We start from the raw sequence: 26738 nt of genomic DNA, 5'->3' as shown, positions 1-26738 counted from the left end.
TACATGTTAAATTAAAATATCAAATTCTAACAATTTTCTTTTTGTTGACCATGCCTGTTCTGGATTACTTAGCCTCTGCTTTGATGCTTAAAGTTGCTTTAATTTCAAGCTGTGTACCTCAGCCAGGTAGCATTGTTGCATTATTAAATTATTCCACAGGTTTTACTCAGAAAGTGTGTCTGGATAAGAAATAGTTGGCAGAGCAGAAGAAGAAGGTGGATAAGAATGAATGTTGATTCAAACATACTTTTTAAAGAAATCTGCCTCTAGCACTGACCAGCCAAATGCTTTTAACATGTTTAGAAGCCTCTAAAAGCCTAAGCAGAAAGTACAGAATAGCACAGCAGGTATAATTTTATCATCATTGCCCCAATTTTTCATAAAACATGTAATATCCAGGTCTTGCCTGTGTGTTGCATACTTAAAATACATGCTGCCCTGATTTATTTTTATTTTTAATTAGTCATAACTTTTTCAGAAAATTATCCTGACTATTGCACTGTTTCTAAGAGGTTTGTAACTGAAATTCATTGAAAATTTTTGCTGAAGATTTTTAACTGTAGAAGGCACTTTGAGGTCTCTTCCTGAATCACAGGGAAGCAATACATATGATCCCAAGATATTTGTCATCCCTTTAAAATAGTTCAGGCCATGAAATAAACTCAACAATGACTATTGAAGCTGTATTATATAAATGCATTGTATTCCCAAAAAACTTTGGAAAGACTTGCAGAGCTCTCAAACCCCCCCCCCCCTGTAAATAGAATCAAGGCAGAGCAATTTTGACCCCCCCCCTTATTGCTACCTTTCGGAATTAAATAGGTGTTTATCTACTACCCATTGCTGAATTCATTCAAAGCCTTCTCCATTTTCTTCTCATCAGATACTCGTCTGAATATAAAACTAAGATGTTTTATCCATGAACACATATTTCAAAAATATTGAGAGGTTATAATGTCTCAAGAAGGTAATCACTGATAGCAAAAAAAACCATCATTAGCTACACTCATGTAAATTGCAATGGAAAGGTTGCAGGCCCTAGGATTAGGATTGATCAAATTGAAAACTCAAGTGCAGCTATTCACAAATAAAAAGACATTTCAAATGCTTGGAAAATTCTGACAACAGGTAGTCCTTCCTTAACAATAGAATTGGGATAGGCAACTCTATTGCTAAGTGATGCGGTCATAAAGCTAAACTTCACATGACTGTGTCAATTTAAGACAGCAGTTGCAGCAGTTCCATTTGCATTTATTAGGTAAATCCCATGTAGTTGCAATGTCCCACATTTGCATGATCATCATTTGTGATAACCTGTCAGCTGCTTCACTGATTTTACTTTCAAAAGCCATTTAGGTACACAAATGGTGATCACATGGACAGTAGATGCTGTGGCCAATCTAAGTACCAAGGGATGCTGTGACAACCACATTTGTAAGGAACAGCCATAAGTACCCTCATTCAGCACATTTGTAACTTCAAAGAGTCACAGAATAGGACTACCTATACAGTCAAATATGGTGTGTTAGTGAATAATAGAAAACTAGATAAATTCTTGTTCACATTGCTTATAGGAAGTGTTTCTGCTTGATGTTCTACTGCATTCTCAGAGAATCCTAGGAATTCTGTATAGACAATTATACCTGAAAGTTATATTATTTTTCCTGTAATTAAAAAAGATACTTGCATGGTTTTCAGAATCAATTTGGTTTTCTTTGTCCTAATACAGGTTGTGCTTCTAAATCGTCTTGAACAAATATTCAAGGCCTGTTTTCCTCCTGTACTTGTTTCTGAAATGAAAGAGGAAATTCCTCCTTTAAATCTCATGTTAGAAGTGGGCAGAAAACCAGAGAGAACAGTGGAGAACTTTACAGAAAGGTATGGAATATTTAGTGAAGAAGACATTTACATTTTCGGGAATATTTTCTGAGACAAACTGTCCTGTTGGACAGAAATAGATAATTTGGATGTGGGGTACTGCTTATACTTACAAAAAAGTATTTATTATATCTAGTGTTTTCTAAGTAGACACCAGTCTATTTGCTGTGAACCTCATTTTTTTCATTGTATGGTAAAAGAATAATTGTTCTTAAATATCAGTGTTATTTCCCTAGCGATTAAGTGCTTGGGTGGGATCTTAATCTGTACTTTTTTTAATATGCCAGTCATTTAAAAATGCAGAAGAAAGGAATTAAATCTGCTGAGTGCCAGTGTTTTTCTTTTTTGCTGTTTCTCTTGACTTATAACATGATTTGTAGGGAACTACTTGATGTGTGGGCAGAGCTTCAGGATATCCATGATGCTTATGGACTGAGATACCAGTGGGGTGGCTCCCATAGCAACAAAAAGCTTCTCTGCTCTTTGGGAATCGACACAAGAAACATTGTGAGTTTTCAGTTAAGGTAGAAATTCTTTCATTCTTCTGGACTGCAGAATAGTGTATAGTTTTAACTCTTGAGAGTATTTTACGTGATATTATATATTTCATAAGTAAACCTACAAAACTGTTGGTCTTGTTTGAAAAATGGTTCTTGAGACTAATTGAATAACTTTGCAAATAGCTTGAACTAATTAGATTGAAATGTCTTTTGTTTTAGCTTTTCACAGGTAATAAGAAGCAGCCCGTCATAGTTCCCATGTATGCAGCAGGGTTGGTAAGTTACAACAGCTCAATGCGGTTACATCTGCAAAATAGTCAAATCAAATGCTCTTTCAGGTCAAATGCAATGGAACCTCCAAGTCATGTATCGGTTATTTAAGTTTTAGATAAATTAGAGTAGCATTTAATTTAATAGCACACTTTATAATATCATTTCTTATAATATTATTTTACTGAGGGAATGTATTATTTAATGTAAGATTCTTCCACTTCCCTGCACATTTTCTCATGTGTGGTGGGGCAGGTCTGATATTGGGGAATTATAAGGAGCTCGATTCTGTGATGATTACTTAGCTCATAATAGAGCTTTTTGGGTGCATCAAGTTTAGATAACAAATCCTGTTGCACTTTTGGATCAGTTATTTTGTGTGTAAGGTATGGAGTAATGTTCTTGAATTCCATTGGCTCTGGGACACAAGCTTTGTTCCATTTTGTAGGACATTTGGTTACAAACACCTGATAATTAATTGTAAAAAATATCATACCTATCATTAGATAGGTCTTTCCTTAGATTTTTCCATGACTCTTAGAAACTTAAGGAAAAAATAGGAGCCAAAAAACAAACCATTTTGATTGCTTAGGCTCATTCAGCCCCTGTCCTCCTTTGCATACTCCAAAATCTTCCATTTTCCCAAGTTCAGAAAAAAATCAAGATTGAGGTAGCTTGAATTAAACAAATTCTGAATGTTACCAATTATATTTTGCCTCAAGATCAAAATGGGAAATCTCAGTCTGAATTGATATTCACTTATGTTTTGGGAATTGATTACAAATTGTTGCATAACTTGCCTGATTCATATTTGATGAAAAACTATTTAGTAATAACCAGGAAATGATAGAGCTAATCTCAAAGCTATAAAGATATGACAATTCATTCTCTTTGGTAAAACTGCTATTCCATCTTTAGCCAAATCATTTCAAACAGGAGCACTAGTACTTTTAATGATACTGATTATAGATACTGATAATAAGAGTTGTAGAGCAGCTGTATCACATCACATACTAGAAAGAGTCCAGTTTTTTAACTGAGAGACGAGCTCTGCAAGAGCTTAGGAATTGACCTCTTATGCGCTTCTCCAATAACAATGGTTTAAATTAACACATGAATAAAGTGGTATGGACTAGAGGGTAGATGCTGTTTCTGTACTAATTGGTCATCTGGGGAAAAACTCTGAGGTCCCTTTCATGTTGAGGACAAATGTGGGTGAGCCATAAATGTGTGTGTGTGTCTAGAGTAAAATGGTGGAGATATGAAAATGCCCACTCTACATCATTCAACAGCACACATAAATTACAATGTTATACTGTAATGTAAATCACCTCCATACGACCCATTAGATCTCATCGTTTAGGCCTCCTCCGAGTTCCATCCGCTGGCCAATGCCGACTGGCCACCACGCGGAGGAGAGCCTTCTCGGTGGTAGCCCCGACCCAATGGAACGATCTCCCCGTGGAGCTTCGTACCCTCACCACCCTCCAGTCCTTCCGCACAGCCCTTAGAATCTGGCTATCCCATCAGGCCTGGGGCTAAAGATTGTTACCCGCCCGAATGGTATGAATGTTGCGTTTTAATCATGTACTGTCTTATATGTAAAAGTCTGTCCCCCCTTCCCTTTTGATTGTGAGCCGCCCTGAGTCCCCCCAGGGAAAAGGGCGGCATATAAATAAACAATCTATCTATCTATCTATCTATCTATCTATCTATCTATCTATCTATCTAAATATAAATACAACATGCTAATTGAATATATTTATGCAATGGGTGCAATGAATTCCTTGGGAAGTAGGATTAAACAAAAAAAGACCTTTATTTTCAGTACTATGCAATCATATTTTAAAAAGTAAAAAATGTTTCTATAGTTTTGAATGCAACAATAAAAATAAATATAACAATGCTAGTATTTTTTCTTTTCAACCAGAAGTAAACGTTTCTTTATGCTCAATAGTAGATAAACTAGATAGACATCATTGTTTTAAAAAATGCTTAGTGTTTGTTTATTCAATGTTACTAAAATGGTATGTATTGTGTTCATAACAAAACACAATAAGTTTTTTTATTGTGATAGATTTAGTTGGCCATATGCTGATTTTGTTTCATTGTTTTTATAGGGTTTTTTTTTTAGTTTTCTGTTCGTGTACATGCTTTTTGAAATCTTTTTTAACTTATTTATTTTATATTTTTACCTTTTAAAATTACTAATTGTAGCCTACCCTCCTTATTTTTGCCTAAGCATAATAAAGAGTTGATTGATTGATTGTGTTCATTTCTAGGGTATGTTAGAGCCTACGAAGGAACCCATGAAACCAATTTCTGCTGCAGAGAAAATAGCTTCAATAGGACAGACTTCTGCTATATCACCAGAAATGAATATATGTACACCTGATCAATTGCAGGTAAAAAAAAGAAAAAGAAAGAGTAAGACCGGTTACTGTTCAGTCAATACATTCTTAATGACAATATCTAAAATTCTGTCAATCGGCCTGTGAAATATAAATCTTCTTCTGCTCAGAGAAAGCTGCTGAATTTCTCAGAGCTAGATTCATTAGCACTCATCTGGTGATGGAACAACATTTCTGAGTGGGAATGAATTATTTCTTGATTGTCCCTTTTGTTGAACATCTACCAATCTATTACTAGACCAATGGTGTGATAAAAGGATAGGCTCATTAGTCAAAGAAACCTGTAACATAATTTGGATGTTGCATAATACATAATTTCAGTTTCTAATGTTATCTAAGCTCATGTGTCACCTCCCCAACTCTTCCCTACATGGATTTTGTCCCCTCGTGAGTGAGTGAAGCCTGTTTCCAAAGTCTTGCTTTACCAGAGAAAAGAACAATCTCTGTATTAGACTGTAGGAGTCTATTCTGTCTTAACAGTTGTCTACTTTTTAACAATAATAAATAGATGAACAGTTATACTAACAGATAACAGTGGTTTAACAAATAGTTTGGTGCTTGTTCATATTGGTTCTCTTCTGTGCTAAAATTGCTAAGCTTTTCTTATAAAAAAACTTATCAGCTTTAATTATGCTTTTCCTATTATATTAACATTTTATTTAAACTTATATATCCACTTTTGATTTTGAAAAAAGGTCACCTAATTGGTGAGAGGAGCCGCATATAAATTTAATACATAAATAAAATAAATCCTACTGCTGTGATAGAATGGCTATTTCTGCTTAATTTTAAAATAGTATTTTGATAAAGATTGTATATATTATATATGATTACATGTAGTCCTCGACTTATATCCATTGTTGGCACTGAAATTTTGATCATCAAGCAGTGTAGTGGTTAAGCAAGTCATCACGTGACTAGACCTGATTTTACAACCATTTTTACTGTGGTCATTAAGTGAATCGTGGTTGTAAGCAAATCTGGCTTTCCCCATTGATTTTGCTTGTTAGAAGGTCACAAATTGTGATCATGTGGCTGCAGGACACTAACCATCGTAAATGTGAGCAGACTGCCAAGCACCCAGATCACAATCATGTGACTGCAGAGAGGGTACGATAGTCAGACTTGCAATGGTGGGTCATAACTCACTTTTTTCAGTGCTGTCGTAACTTTAAGCCTTTGTTAAATAAATGGTTGAAGACTACTTGTATTGGGTGTAATTCAGGGAAAATGTTCAACTAATATTGAAATCTTTTGAGAATATGAACAAAATGTAATGTAGAAGTAGTAGATATTTATTTTATATCTAAACAACAAAATTTTAAAACAAAATATATATTGAAATAGAAATATATTTCAAATAATAGAGTGATTAGATGTGTTTCTTTGTAAAGTACATAGAAGTTTTGAATCACAGAGGCTTGGCCAGAAGATAGTGTAATGAGCTACTGCTATCTTATATTTCCTTTCAATTGAAAATTATAGTAATAATTGAAGAAGTACTTTTTGGCATTTCAGACATTTCACTTTAGGTAAAAGCAACAATATCTTGAGCTATTTGATTCAAACGCTGCTGTATATAAGGTTTTTGTGATAGATGATGGTAATTCTGTGTGAGTGCTGGACTCAGATATGGGGATTGTCCTAATCATCATCAGGTCTTAGAAATATGTAAATATAGCCAAAGCAGTGCTTATTACATTGTGCTCTTCTACACTGAGTAGGTTAGAAGTGTAGTGTTTTGTAATTTTTGCAGGTCATTGACTGAATAAATATAATTGGTTGATTCTATTAATAGACAATTAGAATAAATTAAAATTAAGCATTCTGTCATAATTTAAGTTATATGAAATATTAAGTAAAGTCCTAAATTGCTTTCTTATACATTCAGTATTACATTGTGCAGTTTTGTATGCTTTAATTTTAGTTAAAGAAGATTTAGTGAATTTTTTGACACACTTTGCTCTTGCTTTGCATTTATGCCTTTTTGCAAAAAAGAGATAAAGTTCAGAATGAATATGCTAAACAGAAGGTATCAGATGGACAAGGCAACACCTGTACAAAGAGATAAAATATACAATAGTAATAAAGAATAACGGTGTTTGCATTTGCTTATTTTCATTTAAGCATCATGAAGCTCTAAAGCAGGGGTCTTGTAGCTGGCTGAGGAATTCTGCGAATTGAAGTCCACAAGTCTTAAAAGTTGCCAAGTTTGGCGACTTCTGCTCTAAAAGACAGTACAATAGTTTTATTTTCTTTGCCTGTCAAGGTAAACTTAGAATCTAGAGATTCTTTGTGATGTTTAGTTAGTGTTAGGTCAGGATTTCTTTTCAGAAGATTTGTGTTTATTTTAGAAAATGTTAATTTTTGTTAACTCCCCTTTTTTCAGCATTGTCCTATAAAAGTTGCTATGGTTCTGCAGAATTTTTAAGAGTAGCATGGCACTGTGGGAGTACAAAGGAAAGGTGTAACCAAAAAAAGTCCCTTGTCCTTTCTTTAGTAGGAAGTTACTGCTGGATCCTTGATTCTTTTACAAATGAAAGTAGTCTTTTTATTCTTTGAATAGTAACATGTGCAACTTTTTAAAAATGCAATAGGCATTACTAGTTATTAGTGTGCATTTGTTCCTTTGTCTTATGTTTCAAAATTAGAAATTTAGGTAATAATAGTCTTCATATTTTTGTTGTTTTCTTCATTCTAATTTATTATTATTCTTAATACCTTAGCTAAGTGTACTAACCATTTTGAAACATAAGCTTGCTGATTGTAAGAGTTTGCTTTTTAGTGCAATTCAGTGGTTTTTTAATTATTAAATAATTATGACTTTACTATAATTATTGAGAGAGTTCTAATAACCCATTTTTGCCCTTTTATTAAATATACTTCATTAAATACATGGTGATTGTCCCTTTGCATTTTCAAATACTGAAGAATTAGAAAATTGTATTTTGCTGTTACTGTTCTGCTTCTCTTGTATTCATCATTTATACTTTTTATCTGCCTGTTGTGCCAGAGCAATATCCCTGTCTGAAGTAATATATTGTAATTTCTAAATACATACACCCATCAGACATATCTAGACACCCCCCTTCCCCCCCAAATACTAGGAAATGATTAAACCTTTTCATGGGTTACATGAACTGCATTTTAAGGATTTCATTTTAAACATTTTAGCATTGTGCCTTGAGTCTGTCTTTTGGCTTTTCAATGGTAGCCTTTTTTCTTGCATGCACAAGAGCACATAAGACATTTTATTATATTATGACCTAACTATTAAATCTGATTTCTGACTTTTCAACTCTAGGAATCTCTACCACCTGTCCAGTTTGACTGGAGTAGCAGTGGCCTTACTAACCCTTTAGATGGTACGTCTCTCCGTAGAGCCTCTAGCACCAGAGCTAGAGTTAAGAAAGCTACAAAGTTCAGACAAACGTCTCTCTGCTGATAGCTTAAAAATATATTTTCTTAGCTTTGGAAATTCAGGCTTTCTTTCTGTTTAACTATGCTCAATTTAAAGCAGTCTGTAGTGTTTTAAGAGCAAGGTAAGACATATTTTTGCTCAATTTGTGTTACATACACATCATTGTGTAATATTGTATTAATGGAACATAAGTTTGGAGTAATTATTTATATTTAGTTTATAGCTTTCATCTCAACAGACTGTTGCCTATTTAGGCTTCTTTATAGTTCTAAATAGCAAAATCACATGTGTAGTAATTGCTTCCAAGGTTTTTTTTTTTTTAAATCAAAATATGTTTGTAAAACATTCACTTTTTAAAAGCTACTTTTCAACCATGTACAAATATTGTATATGATAAAATGCTAGCCCACTTTAAGTTTTGTTCATTGTGAAATTTTACTAGAGTAAATCTTTTTGTTAATGGCTGCAAACTTGTATTGTCATGATTTTCTCTAGTTAAGTGCCAAAAATAAGAACAAAGCTCCAAAATGTAAAAATATGTACATTAAATACATCTGATAAATTAAATAAGATTTAGTAAACATGGCATCTATTCTGTTACAGTTCAGTCATACATCATAATTACCAGCCATGTCGGGGAACTGAAAACATTGCTAAACAGTGTTTGAGGATGTTACGGTTTTGTGATTCATATGAAGGTGCTGAAGGAAAGCCTGGATGGACTCTCTTGCTGTTGTCTGGTGTCTTATTTCTTCAGTCAATTCATTATGCTTTCCTTTAAAAATTTCTTTAAAATGTATTTCTGATTTTTCTGTTTCAGTATTAAAGGGGAACAATGTAACTTCACACGAAGGAGTTGGTTGTAATGAGAACTACTACTACCAATATTCCTATATATTACTTTGCTATTTTATTTATTAAGTTGATAAATCATTCTATGCCTGCCAAGCACCTGGGGCAATATATAATGACTTACTATCATAGGGGAAAAAGTAACAATGCACAATAAAATTTCAAAACAATACATGAGAACATACAGTCCTTACTGTATTTTTATAGACAACGCATTAATCATTCTTCATGCAAAGTTCAATTTAAAATGGTAAAGATATGCGCATTTACTACAACTCATACTAATTTTGTACAGAAGTATCTTTTTCATGTAGAGCAATAGCTTTGAATTTGCAAAATTGTTTCCCTTTAATTGGACATACCCTTCTGATTCTCTCTGGTTCTGTCCATTGTTCTGAAAATGTGGGCTAGCTTTTAAGTTACTAGTATTGGGATCTCTGCTGCATTTGTACATGACAATGTACATTGATTTGTTAACAGCTATAGAAACTGCAAACTAATCTTGTAAGCACTATTATATTTTTTTATAAAATGATGTAATAAGTACTAATTATAACTGGCATGTTCAAGTGTGTGTCTTACCCCCTTTTTACACATAAATCCCTCCCTTGGCTTACCTTCTATATGGCTGCCTACCAACATGGTCACTGAATTTCAAGCTAGTGGAGGTTCCACTCTTCTGAACCTTGATTTCTTTGGGCCCGTGGATGACAGTAGCTCTAGCACCACCACCTCCATCCCAGGTCAGCCAAAACACTATAAACACTGCAAATTTAATCTCTTTTGTACTAAAAGCATGAGCTGCATTGTGTGACTTTCCTACAAACAAGAATATATGAGTTTTGATTTATTCTTGGATGCCTATCTTTGACACATAGCTTCCTCCATAACTTGTTCCAGTTAGCAGTTAATTCTTCTTTTTTTCTACAAGCAAGTTTGATAATTAGTTTGGTTAATATATCTCAAATGTGTAGTTTCTATTGATGTGCTTTAGCCAGAGATATCCAACTTTAAAAAGTATTTGGGACAAAATACGAGTATCACTAAGAATATTTTCAGTTCGTAATCTTTCTGCTTGAAATTATGCTCATTGATCTCAGTATCAAACGCTATAGAATGTAGCAATAGGCAGGTACAACTAATGAAGTTGCATAAACAAGAGCTGGCATCTTGCTGCTTGTAGAAAAATTAAAAAGTTGATATTAGGCAAAAGCTTGTGTTGTAATTCTAAACAGCAGTTTAATACTTCTGAAATGTTTCAAAGCTGAATATGGGAAGATTCTGCCAGCTTAGAATGAAATATAAGAAGGGCATGTTAACAGAGTGCATTTTGCTTCTGTTTAGTTCTCTTGATGGGTAAAGGTTTCAGTTTACGTGAAAGATTAATCTGTAGCAAAATAAATTTTTAAAAAGAAACGGTCGTTCGTCAAGGTTGTTCTGTTAAATGTTGCAGATGCAGCCTTGCTCTAAAACTCTTGTTTTCTTTGAATTATCCGTATGGATCTTAAACAGCTCACTGCTTGAGGCAAGATTCTCCTCTGTGGATGAAGCAGTCATTTTAAGATGTAGCAGAGGCCTCTCTTGCCTAGTATTGTTCAACGAAAGTCTGTGATGAGACTGAAAGATCTTTATATAGTGTGTCTCTTATATCCCTTTCTAATACTTCGCTGGGAGTTCAGATGTCTTTCCGTGGCAAAGCATTGCCTCTGTGTACATATGAGACGGGTAGAGGAGTACACGTCTCTGTTAAGCTTTGGTGATCAAATATCTAGGAAGAGCATCCCTTATCTTTGTTACTATAGAAGCTTTTGGTGGTACATTGTGCATTTTTAACTCTTTAATATCAGAATTGATAAATCATCTTTCTTAGAACTTGGTGATTTAATTTTGCATGAGGCATACGTATTATTTGAAACATTAATTTTATCCATCAATTTTAATTTTCATAGTATTGCTCAGCAGTGCAGTTATTGGCCTCTTGTAAAATCAAATTTGATTTCTGACATTAATTTTCATTAAAATTTTGTCCTCAAATTAATAGAAAACATATAGGAAGTAGTGACATCTATCTTGTTTCTTGGAAAGTCATTTGCCTTCTACCCTGCAATTCTGAGTGTTGAAAGTGGATGTAACAGTGTATGTCTGTTCCTAAGCTTAAAGCTCATTCTTAACTTAGATCCTGAATTCACTCAATCTCATTATAGTTTTTCAATATGACCATTTTTATATTAAAATGGGATGGATATTTCTAGGCCTCACAGATTAGTTGTACTTACACAGTCATGTTTCATATTCATTTTATTTCAAAGGCCTTGGTTTAAAAGTAGTAAAATCAAATTTAGAACAACTTTATTTCTTAATCATATGTGAAGATAAACAGTTTTAGCTATTGAATGTTGTTGGCTTATGGCTCGAAAATGTTAATTGTAACAATATGTTAAACGTATCAAATGATTTCATTGGGACTTTTAAATTTAGAAATACTGGCAGGTTTATATGCTGCCATACTTTAATGGGATTTCTGAAAATCCATTAATTATTTTTACAATTGTATGTTTATGTTTATTTAAGAATTCTGCAAATATCTGAAAAATTTAAAATACTCTATACCCTGAATTTAAAGTTTATATGTTACTTCCATATTTTCAGTTGAGTAATAAGTCTACAGTGGATATAGGGTGACAAGGGCCTTTAACTAAAAGGTTTTTTTTATAGTTATAGAAAATGACAAATTGTGTGTACTTTAATCTTCTCAAACCCATTCTGAAAACAATTGGACACTTTCCTCGGAGCCCTCATGCTACCAGTATATTTTCCTCTCTTTGGATTGTCAGTTTCTACTCCTAGATATGGCAGTTAAAAAAAATACAGAATTTGGAGTTTTCCAGAAAACACTACTTCCAAAAATTGATTTATTTTATGGCTCCTATTGGTTTTCAATATCCATGCCTTTCTTAATTGCATTATCATAAAAGAGGAGAAACCAAAATATTTTTTAAAAAACTATTGAAACTTTTTTTCATTACTAACATGGAGAAAAAAATGGCATGAGAACTCTAAATATTACTTGTGAAGTGATAATGGATTTATACGGTAATGTAGAATTTAAACCACTCAAAATGTTCCTTTTTCATTTAAAAAATACTATTTAATTTAGGATAAACTTCTGTCTGACTTTTATGACATTTTATCTGCTGATCTTGACTCTCACTTAATAGAATGTGATGGAAATTAACAAAATGTCTATGATTTGCTTATCAGGAATGTTGATAGTTCAGATGTTTACAGACAATGCAAATAAAAATTCCTTAACTGAGATTATATGCAAACAATTTCTGCTATCTGCTATTAATTATAATTTTATGCTATAAGGTGTCGATCCAGAATTGTATGAGTTGACAACTTCCAAGCTAGAAACTTCCAAGACCACCAGTAAAGTTACTGATGCATTTGCAAAGCTAATGTCTACGGTAGAGAAAGCAAGTACATCAGCAAGGTAAATTGCATTGACTAATGACATTTAATGATTCTTGAGTATTGATATATTTTGTAAATTCAATGGATTGCCTGTCTCACAACTAGGTGATGAACAAGGACTAAAGAGATAGCTACCACCAATAACCCATGATGTCTAAAATAAAAACAATACATCCCAATCATGAAAAGCCACATCAGATGTAATTATATCCAGGAAAAAGGAGAAATTTTCACCAAATTTCAACAAATCAAATCAACTATCATAGCCTTAAAATTGTTTTCTTTTGAAGTGTTAAGATAGCACAAGGGATTGCACAATGTGCAGTAAACACTGAAAGTTCAGCAGTCCAGGCCAAGCACATCAGCAGAATGCCTTTTAATGTACAGTAACACACTTAGATTTGAGGTGCAAAAAACCTATATGTTCTGAGTCTCGCGTTACTCTTTTTAGTTTTGCCAACTAGTAATTGGACATTTGTAGTTTTTGATTCAGTGTTTTTGATTCAGTGCGCTTGACAGTCAACAGGATGCTAGTGCATATATTTTAACACTCTAAAATACTCAACATTCAATCAACTGTCCAGAGCAACATGGAAAACTTTCTGAAACAACATTATGTTGTTAGATTGATAGGCCTGGGGAGGGGGGTATATCTGTTATGTATGCTCTTATATCCTATAGATTGTGGAACTTTCAGTTTGCCTTTGAAGATACAGTCTCACCTCATTTCTAAAGATAACCTAAATTTGAATATCACTTACACACACAAATATGTTCATACTCAATAAGACAACTAAACCAAACCGGCAACAATACTGTTTAAGCAGTGGTTCCTACTGCTTGTGGCTTGGTGGCCCAGCTGTAGCGGAGAGAGGAACTGGTCTGCGTGAACAGCAGAAAGGCAGGCACATGCATGCAACCCTTGTGCAAATGGTGGGCCAGTGCACATGAGTACAACTCGACCTGCGTGAGCAGTGGGCTGGTGCGCATGCATTGAAGTGGCTGCCAGCCCACCCTTCGCGCAGATTGAGTTACGTGTGTATGCCTTCTGGCCAGCCATTCACACAGCCCAATTCTGAATGGGCCATGGCCCAGTAGTGGGTCACAGCCCAGGGGTTACAGGCCACTGCTTTAAAGTATGTCCAACACGTAGCATTGAATTAGAACACAATTGTGCATGGGCATATATTCAGTTTTTCATTTCCCTGCCACCTTCCTGTAAACCTGCCCTATCAACTATAACAGTTAATTCTTTTTACTGAAAAAAAGAATAGTAGTCTATGTTCCAGAAAAGTAGACAATGACTTTATAATACTGGAAGTCGAATACACCCCCATTTCTGCCTAGGTTATGATTTGAGAGTCAGAGCAACACTTCATGCATTGTGTATACAGTGAAGTGAGGCCTCACAGCTAGTGTACTGCAGTTGTTAGATCTGGGTCAGTAAACAGGACCCAGCAACCACCTCATTAGCTGTATAAATAAAGCATGGAAGTGGAGCTGAAGGTAGGTAGGGAGGCTATTAAAATATCGCCTTTGGGGAGATGGGCAGCATACGTATTTGATAAATAAAAGATACAATTACAGTGATAATGCTATTTGGGGTATCCAGCTAGTATGAATATGACAGATGTTTTGTTGTTATTTTTGCAAGGAAGTCCAGACAAGAAGCACCAGCAGGTGTCTATCTTTATTGTGTGGTTATATTAACAGAATCTTGCAAGTCTGAAAGTTCTCCACCTATCCCTCAGTTTCTTTCTCCTGAAATTAGGGAAGGTTCCTTCTGGGATACTTTTTGCCATCCCTTCTCCCTTTTTCAGATTCTAATTTATCAGACAGGCTGAGGTTCCTCCTCCTGTCCTCCAAGGTAATTTCCAGTTACCATTACAGCTGTTCAGGAACTGTGAAAGATGCCAGAGTGAAAAATGTGGACTTGTGGGGCCCTTGTTTATTATTAAATTATCTATTGCCTTTCTGAATATTCCACTCAGGGCATTTAAAGCTATAAATCATAAGGCAGCAGGAGTGACTCACAATCTAATATAATTGCTAGTCCTTTTCAGTCCTTTCCTTGTCCATTCTGTCTCCTATGACTTTTAATCTAAAATGACTCACTGGGCCATGTGCTGGTTAAAGGTCTGCTTCTTCCTTCTACTATTTCCCAGCTGCCTCTTGAAGTTAGTTGGGCTGAGAGAGAACTAGCCCAAAGTTGCTCAATGAGCTTGGTGCTCAAATGAGGAATTAAACCTGGATTTTTCTAATCTAAGCCTAAAATTATAATTGCTGGTCCCTGACACTGATTTGTCCTGGTTGCTGTATTGATCCAAGCAGAGAAACTCAAAAGTCAGTTGTTGGATGGAAGAGGCTAGACATCACTCCATTTACATTGCCCAGAACAGCAGTGAAAACTAGAAGCAGCTCAGGTTGAACTGGGACAGTTGTGTTCCTCTTATGAAATGCTTGAAACAGCCATTTGAAGCTCAACACAGTTCATGCAGAGACTGTTTTTCACACCCCTATTAGCACTTCACAGTGCTTTGTACAATTGATTTTCTCATATCTCTATTTATAGGGGTGTTCGTGTGTTGCATTATAGTGTATAAATTGTCCCGGGAGTGCCTGATCATGCTTCTAGTCTGTCAATTTTCTGGTATGCTGCAAAAATTTCCATTTGAATTTTGTATAAAACTTAAGTATTTGATTTTTAAGAGCAGAATATAAATCATAACAATATGACTAGTGCTGCTATGCAAAATAAAAGTAGAAAATGACAAAAAGAAAAGGGTTGCAACTGGTTTTTTTCTTGTTAATTGCTGGAATTCTTGCATTTAATTGCATGATTAAATTCTGTCCACAATTACTGCATGTAAAATGAGGATATGTTCGTCCTAGAAGTATAACATTCATCCCTCACAAGAAATGTATTCCAAATTTCAGAAACTGTTTCCTTAGCAACTGAAGCATTCTAAATTGCTACTATATAAAATAGACTTCTCTCATCCCCAACACATCTGGATGATTTGGGCTGTTAGTATCTAGCCAGTGTGAAATCTCACCTGAGTAGAGAGCACCAAGCAGAAGAAAGCTGGACTAAAGTACTTACATTACTTTAATATTATGCCACTAGGGGGAGTGCTAAGCCTCAATGATTTGGGGTTATTTTAAACTTTGTTCTTCATAAATACAGGGAAGTTTCCCTTCTGACACACAGTTCAGTGTTTGTTTGTTTTTTAGATAACATATTAAAGGCTTTAGCTTTTCTTGCATTGAGACCATTCCTTGATTTCATTACTGGAACCTATAGATGATAGATGGTCTCCAAAAGCAGCTTTAGTTGCATATTATTTTTGTCAGTTATTTACCATGTGGGTTCTTTCTGCATTTGGACTAACACCCACAAATTTGCTCTAGGTTGTCTGAATTTTGCTCTACTGGTATATTAAACTTAACAATATTTTTCATTAAAATTACAGTTTTTTTAGTATAGTCATTTAGCTGATTTTTTTTTATGTTACAGAATAAATAATAGTGGTTCAAATAAAGCTATGTTCGGACATAAAAAGTTAGGTCTCCAAATTTTCTGTGACTTCACATCCATATCTCTGTAGTTATCTTGGCAACAGTATGGAAGTAATTTGCCATAGCCCCTTCTGGGATATTTTTTTACCTCTCATCCTAGCCTGCAGTTCTGGTAGTTCCTAGTGTCTTCCATCCAGATACTATCAAGATACAATGCTGCTTAATTTCTTACATTCAGTGGACTAAAACTTAAACAAATAGTTCCTTCCCAATTATAAGAATTAGTAAGTTGTACCTGCCTCAAAGCATGATCTTATTTTCTATTGTTTAACATGTTCTTACCCATAAATTTGTAATTGAACAGCCAAGAAAAGAGTTAACATTTGTTAGATTCTGCTTGTTGTAGAAGAAGAATTATAAAAGAAAATTGGAAGCTGCTTAGTTTATGGACTGTCTTCCTATAACTTAGGAGCAGCTGGAATAATAAACACATTTCCAGAATTCCTAGTTGGGGAATAAATGTTCATTTAGAATTAACGTTTAGCATTTAAATCAAATGTTGCTGAAAGAGAAAAAAAATACAATTGGGTGTTTCAAGGATCAGGAAAAAAAAAAAACAGCATTCCTGATAATTTGATATTTTGCTTGGAACTGGAATGAATTAAAGTCAGGATTGCTCATGCTACAAAAGGAATGTACAGTATGTGAGATACCAATATGTTTATGTCATTTTAGGGGAAACATAATTTGTTTTCATAATCATTACAGTAGCTAAAACCTAAATATTAGGTAATTTTTATAAATTTAAATAATATTTTAAAAGTTTTGTTAAGCAGGGCTATAGTTTAAAGAAATAATTATGAATGTTGAGCAGAAACTCAGAAAGAATGGATAGAGTGAATAGAGAATTTGAAATAATGAGATAGTTTTGGACCAATGTCTAGATATAAAGGCAAGGGATCAGGAAAATAGAGGATGAAACCAAAAGTATGTCGAACTCATCCCTGCAGTCCTGAACTGTCCTATTGGTTAATTAAAACAACACACCGGGGGGAGGGGGATCCATTACGATGAATTTGAATACTTCTGGGTGAGACAGTCAGGTACTTAAAAAATAAAATTATTTGCAAAGAATCAAATGACCTTGCATCCTGAATGAAGCACTATTTTGAGAACTATCCCTGCTTATTGGTGATTTTAAAAGAAGCATTTCTAAATCAGAGACATTTGGGGAACCAATTGTGACACTCTTCTATTTATGAGAACCATTAGTTAAGCTTCCCAAAATCACTGTAGAGTAATTGAGCAAAAATAGAATTATCACATTGTGGCCTAGGGTGGCTTGTCTTAATCCCTCTCTTGAGATATATGGCCCTGATCATCATTTCATCTGCTTATTCATACTTTTGTTCCACAAGCTGCATCACAATAGGCCAGTGATACTGTGTGCCTAACACTCTACCATGCTCCATCTTGCCCTTCTGCTAGGTTTAATTAACTGAATTAATCTACTTTTGGTATTCTTATACACACATAACTTCGTATTGCTCAATGAAATGTGCCATGGGAGTAAAGCCATCATCCCATTTTTAGTGGATACCTGAAATAATTTGGTTAATTGATTTACATGATATGTTATCATCATTTTAGCCATTGTCTATCTACTGCAGGATGAAGGCCTCTTCTGCATGTTTCCTACCAATATGGTCCTAAGCTTTCTTTGCCAATTTGGGCCCACATTACTTGCTGATGTTGTCACTCCATCTCATTTTATGTCTCTTTCATGAACACTTTTTATCAAGTGAAATCCATTCTGTGATTGCCTTGGTCCACCTTCTTCTTGCCAAGTTGACCAGCTCATTTCCATTTCAATTCTTTAACATTCTTGATGATTTTGTATACTTTTGTTTGTTCTCTAATCCATGTGCAGGTCTTTCTGTCTTGTCTTGTAATGCTGAGCATGTATGTTTCCATGGCTCTTTGTGTCACTCGTAGCTTTTGTATTGATTGTGAGGTTAGTGTCCATGTTTCACTGGCATATGTTAGAGCAGGTAGCACAAACTGATCAAGGTTGTTTTTGAAAATTATGGTTAGCTTGCCAAATGCCTGCCATACACATTTAACACGCCATTCAATTTCCTGTATTGTATTATCTTCCATTGAAATACATTGGCCAAGGTATATGTAATGATCTATTAGTCTAGTTCTTCTCCAGATATTTTTCTTTCTTTCTTTGGTAAATTGATTAAATATTACCTGGTTCTTTTTCAGATTTATTGTGTACATTCCAAAAATAAAAATGCATTTTTTTTTAATATTGAAGAAAATGCATTAAAGCTATGTAAAAAAAAGTAATATGCACTTTTATTAGAAATGATTATAGATTGTTCCTAACTAATCAATAAATTGTGATTTAAGACAGTGTCTCAACCTTGGCACCTTTAAAATATGTGAACTTGTGGAGTTGAGTTCCACATATGTTGAAGTTGCCATAGTTGAGAAGCACAGATCTAAACCATTAAATTAAATCTCCCTTATTAGTAATTTAAATTAATATGATTGAAATCCACCATACTGCTGGCAAGCAGGATTAATAAAAAATGAGTAAAACCAAATGTTCAAGGCACATATTATATTATACTCTCAAAAATTGGTGCCAGATTAGATGAAGTGCAAGTAACAGCTGACAAATTGACCTATCATGAAATCCAGTTTTCTTCATTCTTGATTGTTTACCATCTTGTGTGTTGAACTACAATCCCCTTAACCCCAACTATTACATGAAGATGTTTACTGGCTGGTAAGAGTAGGTAGGTTACTGCAAAGTTTGCAGATTTAATATAGAAATAGCTGTATTTATATGGAACAAGTTGTGATCTTGCTTGGTCTTTTAAAAACAGAGAGAAAAATAAGAAGTTGTGTTACTCTGTGGCTAAGTTCCAGGTTTTGAATGAGTTAAACTTGTCATTCAAACTTGCGTTTGGCAGCAAAATTGGAGAGGAAGTTAAAACCTGGATCAAATGAAATAAAAAGAACTATTGTGATATTTTATTACCTGATTTTTATGGAGACAAATGAGAGAAACAAAGATAGTTGTGTAATGTACCATATATACTTGTGTGTAAGCCCCTCCATTGATAAGCCAATTCTTAAATTTTTAACCAAAATACCATGAAAAAATGTGCCATCTGCTGATAAGCCAACCCTTGAAATTTTCATATGTTTTAATTTTCACACTTAGTTTATCTGCAGGTAGCACATTTTTCACTGTATTTTAGTTTATCAACAAATATATACAGGGTATGGTGGCACTTTTAAAAAGTATTACTGTAAATATTTGATGAGAAGCCTGCCTGCACGTAACCCAAACTCATTTTTTAAAATGTATTCTGGCACCTAAATTTCTCAGCTTACCTGAAAGTATATATAGTAATATTATTACTGATAATTTGAGAATGCAGTTACTCCAATTTGAGAGGATTTATTATATCCTATTGTATCATTTAAAAAGCTTTTTTTTTTTTTACTAGAAAAGGTTTAGGCAAAGTTCATAGAGAAGTTTATGGAACTTTTAAATCAAAAACTATTGAAAGGTCTGCTACTTTTTTCTTCAATATATTTATGAAAAAAAAATAGATTCTCAGGACTTAATATAACTTATACTAAATATTTAAAAACAATCTTTAGAAAAATTGTATAAAAATGGGTTTTAATATTGGGAGGAATCAGCTGCAATTATTAATTTGTACTGTCCAGTATGGTACAATGCAGTTCTCAGTTTTTCCCTTCTTATAGCAACAACTGCTTTATCAAAGAAACCTTGATAAAAGGCCCACTTTTTCCAAAAAAGAGTTTTATATTTACAAGCAACAAGGTCAGAGTCGGGGGAAACTCAGCTTAATACCAACTACATTGTTCTTCTCTTCATCTTGCATGATGAAATCTTCTTGGAAACCTCAGAGCTTATTTTGTAAACTGTTTTTTTTTTTAAAGCATTACCTCAATAGCAATTTTTGTCTTTTTTCTCACTGTTAACTGCTTTTCTCATTATTAAACATACCTGCTTTTGTTTTTTAAGGTACTGGCAGGCAAATAAGAGAAATCTAAAAAATGCCCATAAACTGTTCCCACTCCCAAATAATAATTAGCCATTAAAATCTGCACAAACATTATGAACAAAGAAAATGTAGTTGTCACCTTCCTCCTTCAAAAATGTAAACAGGAGGAACATTAGTTAGATTTTGGCTCTGCAAATAGCTTTAAACAAACAGGAATATAAATATACTTTTGTATTGGAGGAATGTATTTATACTTTGGTATTGTCACTTGAAAGAATCCCATTCTTAAAAGAGGAGTGCTAAGTCTGCGTTGTCAGTAAAATATGCAGACTTAAATTGCAGCTACAGAAATCTCATGGTACTTAAGTAAATGTATGCATTTGGGATTAAATTAAGCAGATTCATAGATCTTTTGCACATATTTGTGCACAGTTGCATATGTTGAGGTAACCTGAAGGGACTTGTGTCTACCCAAGTGCACAACATGTGATTCCACTTAGGTCTTCTTCACTTAACCCACAAGGAATGGGTTAAATGTACATTTATACTTTCATTTGCCTGCTCATTCTGATCAGAATGATGACCAACAGAGAATGGCAAATTTGAGATTAGCTCTTCATTTATGATATACTATACCCTCTTCCATCCTGATTTGAGCCTTATGTCATGAATGTAGACATTTATTTGCATGCTTTACTATAAGGAGATATCCATTCCAAAAGGAAATGTAAGGTCTCTCTGTGTTTAGTGAGGCATGTGATAGTAGGAAATAAATTTAAAATTAAGGGTGGGTCTAAGCAAATTTCTTGGTCTTCATGCAGTTCCATTTGAACAGTGAAGAGCAATACAACTTGGTGTCATATGACTGACTTGAAAAGACAAGACAGTAATCTTGTTATCAAGCTTGGCAACAGTTGAACTTGAAATGTTGTACTTACACAAAAGAAAGAATCTTCTTCTTCCCGCTTTCCCTCCCAATCATGGCCCATGGTTGCTCTATAATTGTACATTTCTTGAAATGGATACCCCATCCTATCTATGGAGGCTTTCCACATAAACGATAGTTTTCAGAAGTTAGGATTCTTAGTTGATGGGAACAACTTCTGCAAACATCATCTTCAATGAAGAAACTGTTGACTCAAGACCCACACATTTTTGATATAGTTAAAATCAGGATGTCAGAATGAAATTCTAGTCCTCAGAACAATTTCAGATTGTGTATGTTAGTGCAGAATCTATTTAAAGTTAGACTGGAATTGACTCTCTTGCACAGGCTTTACTTGTACAGCAGTGGTAGTCAACCTGGTCCCCACCGCCCACTAGTGGGCGTTCCAGCTTTCATGGTAGGCGGTAGGGGTTTGCTGTAACTCTGCTTTATAAATTTTATAAAGTAAAGTTACTTCCCTACTTTATTAATCACCATTACTGTGGAACTGGTGGGCGGTTAGAAAATTTTACTACTAACAGAGATACAAAAGTGGGCGGTAAGTATAAAAAGGTTGACTACCCTTGTTGTACAGTATATGCAGGATCGATTTAGCAAGACAAAGTCCTGAATGGTATTCAGAATAGAATAGAATAGAATAGAAAATAATTCTTTATTGGCCAAGTGTGATTGGACACACAAGGAATTTGTCTTTGGTGCATATGCTCTCAGTGTGTGTGAGGTAGTGTGTGAGGAGCAGTATCATTTTCCTTGTTACAATACCAGCAGTAAGCCTTGCCCCACTAAAAGGTGTTGCAAATAGAATTTGTCAATGGAAAGATTTTCTTTGAATAACATTCTTCGGTAACTGGTTCCAATTATATTAAATATTAAATCTTTTTTTAATAGAAAACCCCCAAAGGAAGAACAACTCAGCGACGAAGCTGCCAAGGTGATTTCTAGCCTTCCTGACTTATCTTTCATGCATGCCAAGGTGTTGATGTTCCCATCTACGTTGACACCTTCAACAGTTTGCCAAGGCAAGGTAGACTAAAAGTGGAGTGGAGTGGACAATTTGTATTAATTTTACCCTAGCTCTTTTCTGTGACCTACAAATTATCTTGCTTTAATTAAAAATCCAAGTTCAGGTGATTTGTTGGTAAGCAGCACTAGAAAGATATACATAATAATGTATATTTATTTACATACTGGAGCCCTGGATTTATATTAGAAAAAAATGTAAATAATTGGGGAGGATTGCACCTTTTTTGAAAACATCCTTTTTTCTGTGTGCTGGGGTGTAAACATTTGTCTTTGTGGAATACACTGGTTGTGTCCTTCTTATAAAACTTTATAAACATTTTTTTAAAATGAAAACACCCAATTTTTGCTCTTCATGAAATTTTCCAGGTTTGTTTGTTTGTTGTTGTTGTTTTGTTTGTTTTGGTCAGAATGAATCACTTAGCATTTTATGATTTTTTTTTCCAAAAATGGGTCAGGCCTTTTGTTTTTGGGGATTGGGTTTTTTTTTTTTAAGCAAAGCCCTTTTCATCTAATGAGGCCTTTCCTTAGGGACTTGATGGTTGATTTTTAGTTTTCTGCCTTCTATTAATGTGGCTTAACATGATCTTTTAAGAGTTTACTTTGGGTTCATTTTAGAAAAGTAATAGATCACTGCCTAGCCATTTGATTCTTGTGATCTATGTAGTAATCAATATGGTTTGGGATGGAAGGACCAAAACTATCTGAATGTCTTACAATGAAATATACTTGTTACATTTTTTGTTGTTGTACCACTATTCTTATGTTTGATTTTGCACAATGTAAATTTGACATAATCATAGGTTGCTATGGTTTAGGCTGTATGTACAGAAAAAAACTATGGGTTGTAAATGTTTGGGGAAATTCCTATGGAAAAAAAGAGAATGCTATGTAGAACAACCTCTAACAAGGTTCATGTGCATGCCTGAGGTCTTTTTGAAATTTCAGTGTACAAATTTCTCTTAGCCTAATCAAAATAAACAAATAAAGTTATATAGTCTGTTAATGCGTGTACTGATGTTCTCTCTATGTTTTCAATACTGCTGAAGGCAGAACTGAAGAATCCTTTTTTCCATACATGGAAAGAAAATGTGTACCTAAATGACTTCTTACCCCAAAGAAATAACAAAACATACATTTTTTAATTTAAAAGTAATATATTTTTATTTCCTATTGGTATGTGGAAAATTGTTTCCTCCTTCTTGGGATACCTGACTGTAAAGAACTGGATCTTTTGGGAGCTTAGTTACAGTGTCTCCTGAGGGCCAAAGCTGTCCCATTTTAATTAGGAAGCTTAAGGATTATCCAAATGCTTCAGTTTTCTCTGACACATATATTGAAGAGCTATAGGTAAGTCTATAAAGAGACAGAAAATAGGAAATGGGACAGAAGTATTACTGTATTTTTCGGAGTATAAAACGCACCTTTTCCCCCAAAAAAGAGGGTGAAAATTTGGGTACGTCTTATACATCAAATGAAGCTCCACCCCCACCCCCCAGAGGCCCAAAACGCAAGCATGGAGGCAGTGATGGTCTGTGGCAATCCCTGCAGCCTGGAACAACTAATTGGGGGTATTCCAGCAGTCCGATCCACCCACCAATCAGCTGTGCTGAATCAGGCTGCAATAAGTGCTAAAGCTGACTTGGCCGGTCAGAGTTTGCAGCAGAAATCACTTTCAGAAAGTACACAAACTAACTGATTCAGCAGGATTCAAAATAATAATAACAACAACAACAACTTTGTATACAAACAGACAAAATACTGGCGCATAATACACCAGACGTTTGAAGTTTAATAACATTTGTATGCCGCCCAATCCCGTCACACTGGTTGAGAAAAATAAGGTTACAATCATAGACATCACAATACCAGGTGACAGCAGGGTCGACGAGAAGGAATATGAAAAAAATTGCAAAATACCAGGACTTAAAAATCGAAATTCAACGATTATGGCACAAACCAGCAGTGGTAATTCCAGTGGTAATCGGCACACTGGGTGCTATTCCAAAAGCACTGGAATTACATTTAAAACAGTTAAAAATTGACAAAATCACCATCAGTCAAATGCAAAAAGCCACACTGCTTGGATCCGCACGCATATTACAAAAATATGTTAGGGCATCCTAGGCCCCTGGGTGGGGCCCGACTAGTAATCAATGCCAAATCCGCAAAATAACTGGCCGCTGTGATACAATTGTGTAATAATAATAATAATAATATACAATACAATATCAAAAGCAGGTTTTCCAAGGTAGCAGTAAAATACAAGCAAAACACAAGCAGTTTCACTTTCAGTTCTCAGCTAAGCCAGGGTCCTTTCTGTTTCCTTGTTGCTCACACAGCAAATACTGTTTCAGAGTCCAAATAGCCCTCATTGGCTGACTTAGTTGCTATGCCTGTTCATTGGCTGACCTTGTTACCATGGGTTCCAAATCATGAACTCTCTCACATTGACAAGAAGTTAGCCAGCTGAATGCCATGGATGCTGGTAGACAGAAGTAGAATTTTTTTTCTTCTCATTTTCCTTCCTGCATCTTATACTCCAACAAATACAGTACATAACAAAGAGCCAATTTGGTGTATCTCACAAAAAATGGTGCTGTATAGTAGAATTTTTTATGAAAACAGTAAACATGTCAAATACACTCATATTTTTTAAAAAGGGCTAGTTACCTTGGGCTAGTCAATTTTTTTCAGCCCTAAGGAAGAAAGAAATGGCAAAGAATTTCTTTAGAACATTGCCAGGAAAACTGCATCAACACTGACTATATATCACACAAACAAAAATATTAGATAGCAATATTCAGTTGAAAACTCTTGGCAACATTGTATGACAATATAGCAAACAAAAGGGTAGGGTGTGATAGGAAAGGAAAGGAATTTCAAGTAAATATTAGAAGGAATTTACTGAGGGTTATGATCCATTTGACAATGAATGGATTACTTTGGAAAGGGGCCGACTCAACTTTGTTAATCCAAAATAGTACTGTGCACAGTATACTGTGATAATGGGCCTTCTGAGTCAGTTTGAAGGTTCAGCTAGGTGAGATCAGCTAGTTGATTTCAGAGATCCAATTCACCTTTGTAGTTGTAAAGTATGGAAATGATGTTCTCTAAGAACCAGACTTTCCATATTCATAAATGTTGATTGTCAGACATATAAAAGTTCAAGGCGATAGTTGATATAATATAGTATTCCATTCCTTACTATCCACAAAGATGGACTCCTCATCATCTGATGCTGAGATCAGAAAAGAGATGGAAAGCGCCTTAGACTGCAGATTTTAGCTTAGTGAAATCAAAGAGATCACCACTTCTGCAAAGAAGCAAAGACAGCAATGTTAATTTTGTAATGTTTAACTTTGGATAAAGTTTTTCATGGCTCCAGTATCTGAACATTCTCACATCTCAGTGGATTAATTTTTTTTAAAGATCACCTTGGTTTAACATTTGATTTAATTTGATTAATTTCAGGATAGTAGATGAAATAAAACTGAGCATGCAGAACAGAGACTGCAACAACTTAAAATCAGTGAGCTAGTCAGCAATCATGAAAAGTTACGGGATGCAGAGTAACTTGGAAGCTTATTGGGTTGGATTAAACATACCATCAAGCGTGGAAACGGCAGAAAACTTTTCCAATTTTCAAAAGTGCTGAAATATGATCTGATAAACACATAGAACTGATCAGATACAACGTGCCATATTCAGAGTAAAAATAAAGTACCAGCATAGGAAATATCAAAGAATTTGATTCATAAAGGACATACAGTGTAATATACTCAGTGAATGGGATATTTTTCAGTATGTGCCCAGAAGCAAAATTGGTGGCAAAAGGTTAAAACAGGCATATATGAAGTCTGCTGGCTGATTTGCAGAGAAAAAGTTCCATATGAGTGCAAAACCTCCTAGTATTCCCAAGGCTATAAACAATTGGAACTTGACTCATATCCTATATCCCAAACAGATCTGAAAAGGACTTTGGTTTATAAATCCTAATAAAATTAAAAATTCAAGGGAGAATCTCTGATAGATTTTTTAAAAAGAAAATGTAGCCTACATTTTATTGATACGATTGGATTGATTTGATTGCATTGTCCTATGTGAAAGGTAAGGCTACAAACTGGGTAACATATGTCAAGACAGCTGTGTGTTGATGCCAGCTTTGAAAAGGCACTGAAACAGTCCAGAGATCCTATGTATAAATTTAAGTCAAAATCGTTGTTCACTAATTAGGAACTTGCAAAACAATTAGCTGTGAAGAATAAACCTTTTAGCCTCAAATTAAGAATGAATGAAACTTTCAAAATATCCCCCTTGGACTACAGGAGAGTATTTTGTTGCAGGTTTTTTCTGCAAGGCACAGAAAAAGCTTTTTTTTGAAGT

At 34.5% G+C, this 26738-nt stretch overlaps 1 protein-coding gene across 5 annotated transcripts in view; it reads left to right on the top strand.

Moving 5' to 3' along the window:
- AFTPH (aftiphilin) overlaps positions 1-23358 on the top strand; it is a 35089-nt gene extending 11731 nt beyond the window's left edge. For 3 of the 5 annotated variants that reach the window (XM_032212868.1, XM_032212870.1, XM_032212871.1), the window contains 8 exons: positions 1730-1878; positions 2259-2385; positions 2598-2654; positions 4931-5053; positions 8364-8424; positions 9992-10075; positions 12705-12828; positions 22221-23358. In XM_032212868.1, the coding sequence (XP_032068759.1) occupies positions 1730-1878; positions 2259-2385; positions 2598-2654; positions 4931-5053; positions 8364-8424; positions 9992-10075; positions 12705-12828; positions 22221-22365 (870 nt within the window). In that variant the 3' untranslated portion in view covers positions 22366-23358. Of the gene's footprint in view, positions 1-1729; positions 1879-2258; positions 2386-2597; positions 2655-4930; positions 5054-8363; positions 8425-9991; positions 10076-12704; positions 12829-22220 lie in introns of those variants that run through there. The other 2 variants (XM_032212872.1, XM_032212873.1) reach the window with 2 other exon arrangements.
- The last annotated feature ends 3380 nt before the right edge of the window (positions 23359-26738 follow it).

Source organism: Thamnophis elegans, chromosome 3, assembly GCF_009769535.1.
Source record: "Thamnophis elegans isolate rThaEle1 chromosome 3, rThaEle1.pri, whole genome shotgun sequence".
Lineage (NCBI taxonomy): Eukaryota > Metazoa > Chordata > Lepidosauria > Squamata > Colubridae > Thamnophis > Thamnophis elegans.
Note: the sequence above shows the minus strand (reverse complement) of the source record. Positions and strands in the feature narration are given on the sequence as shown.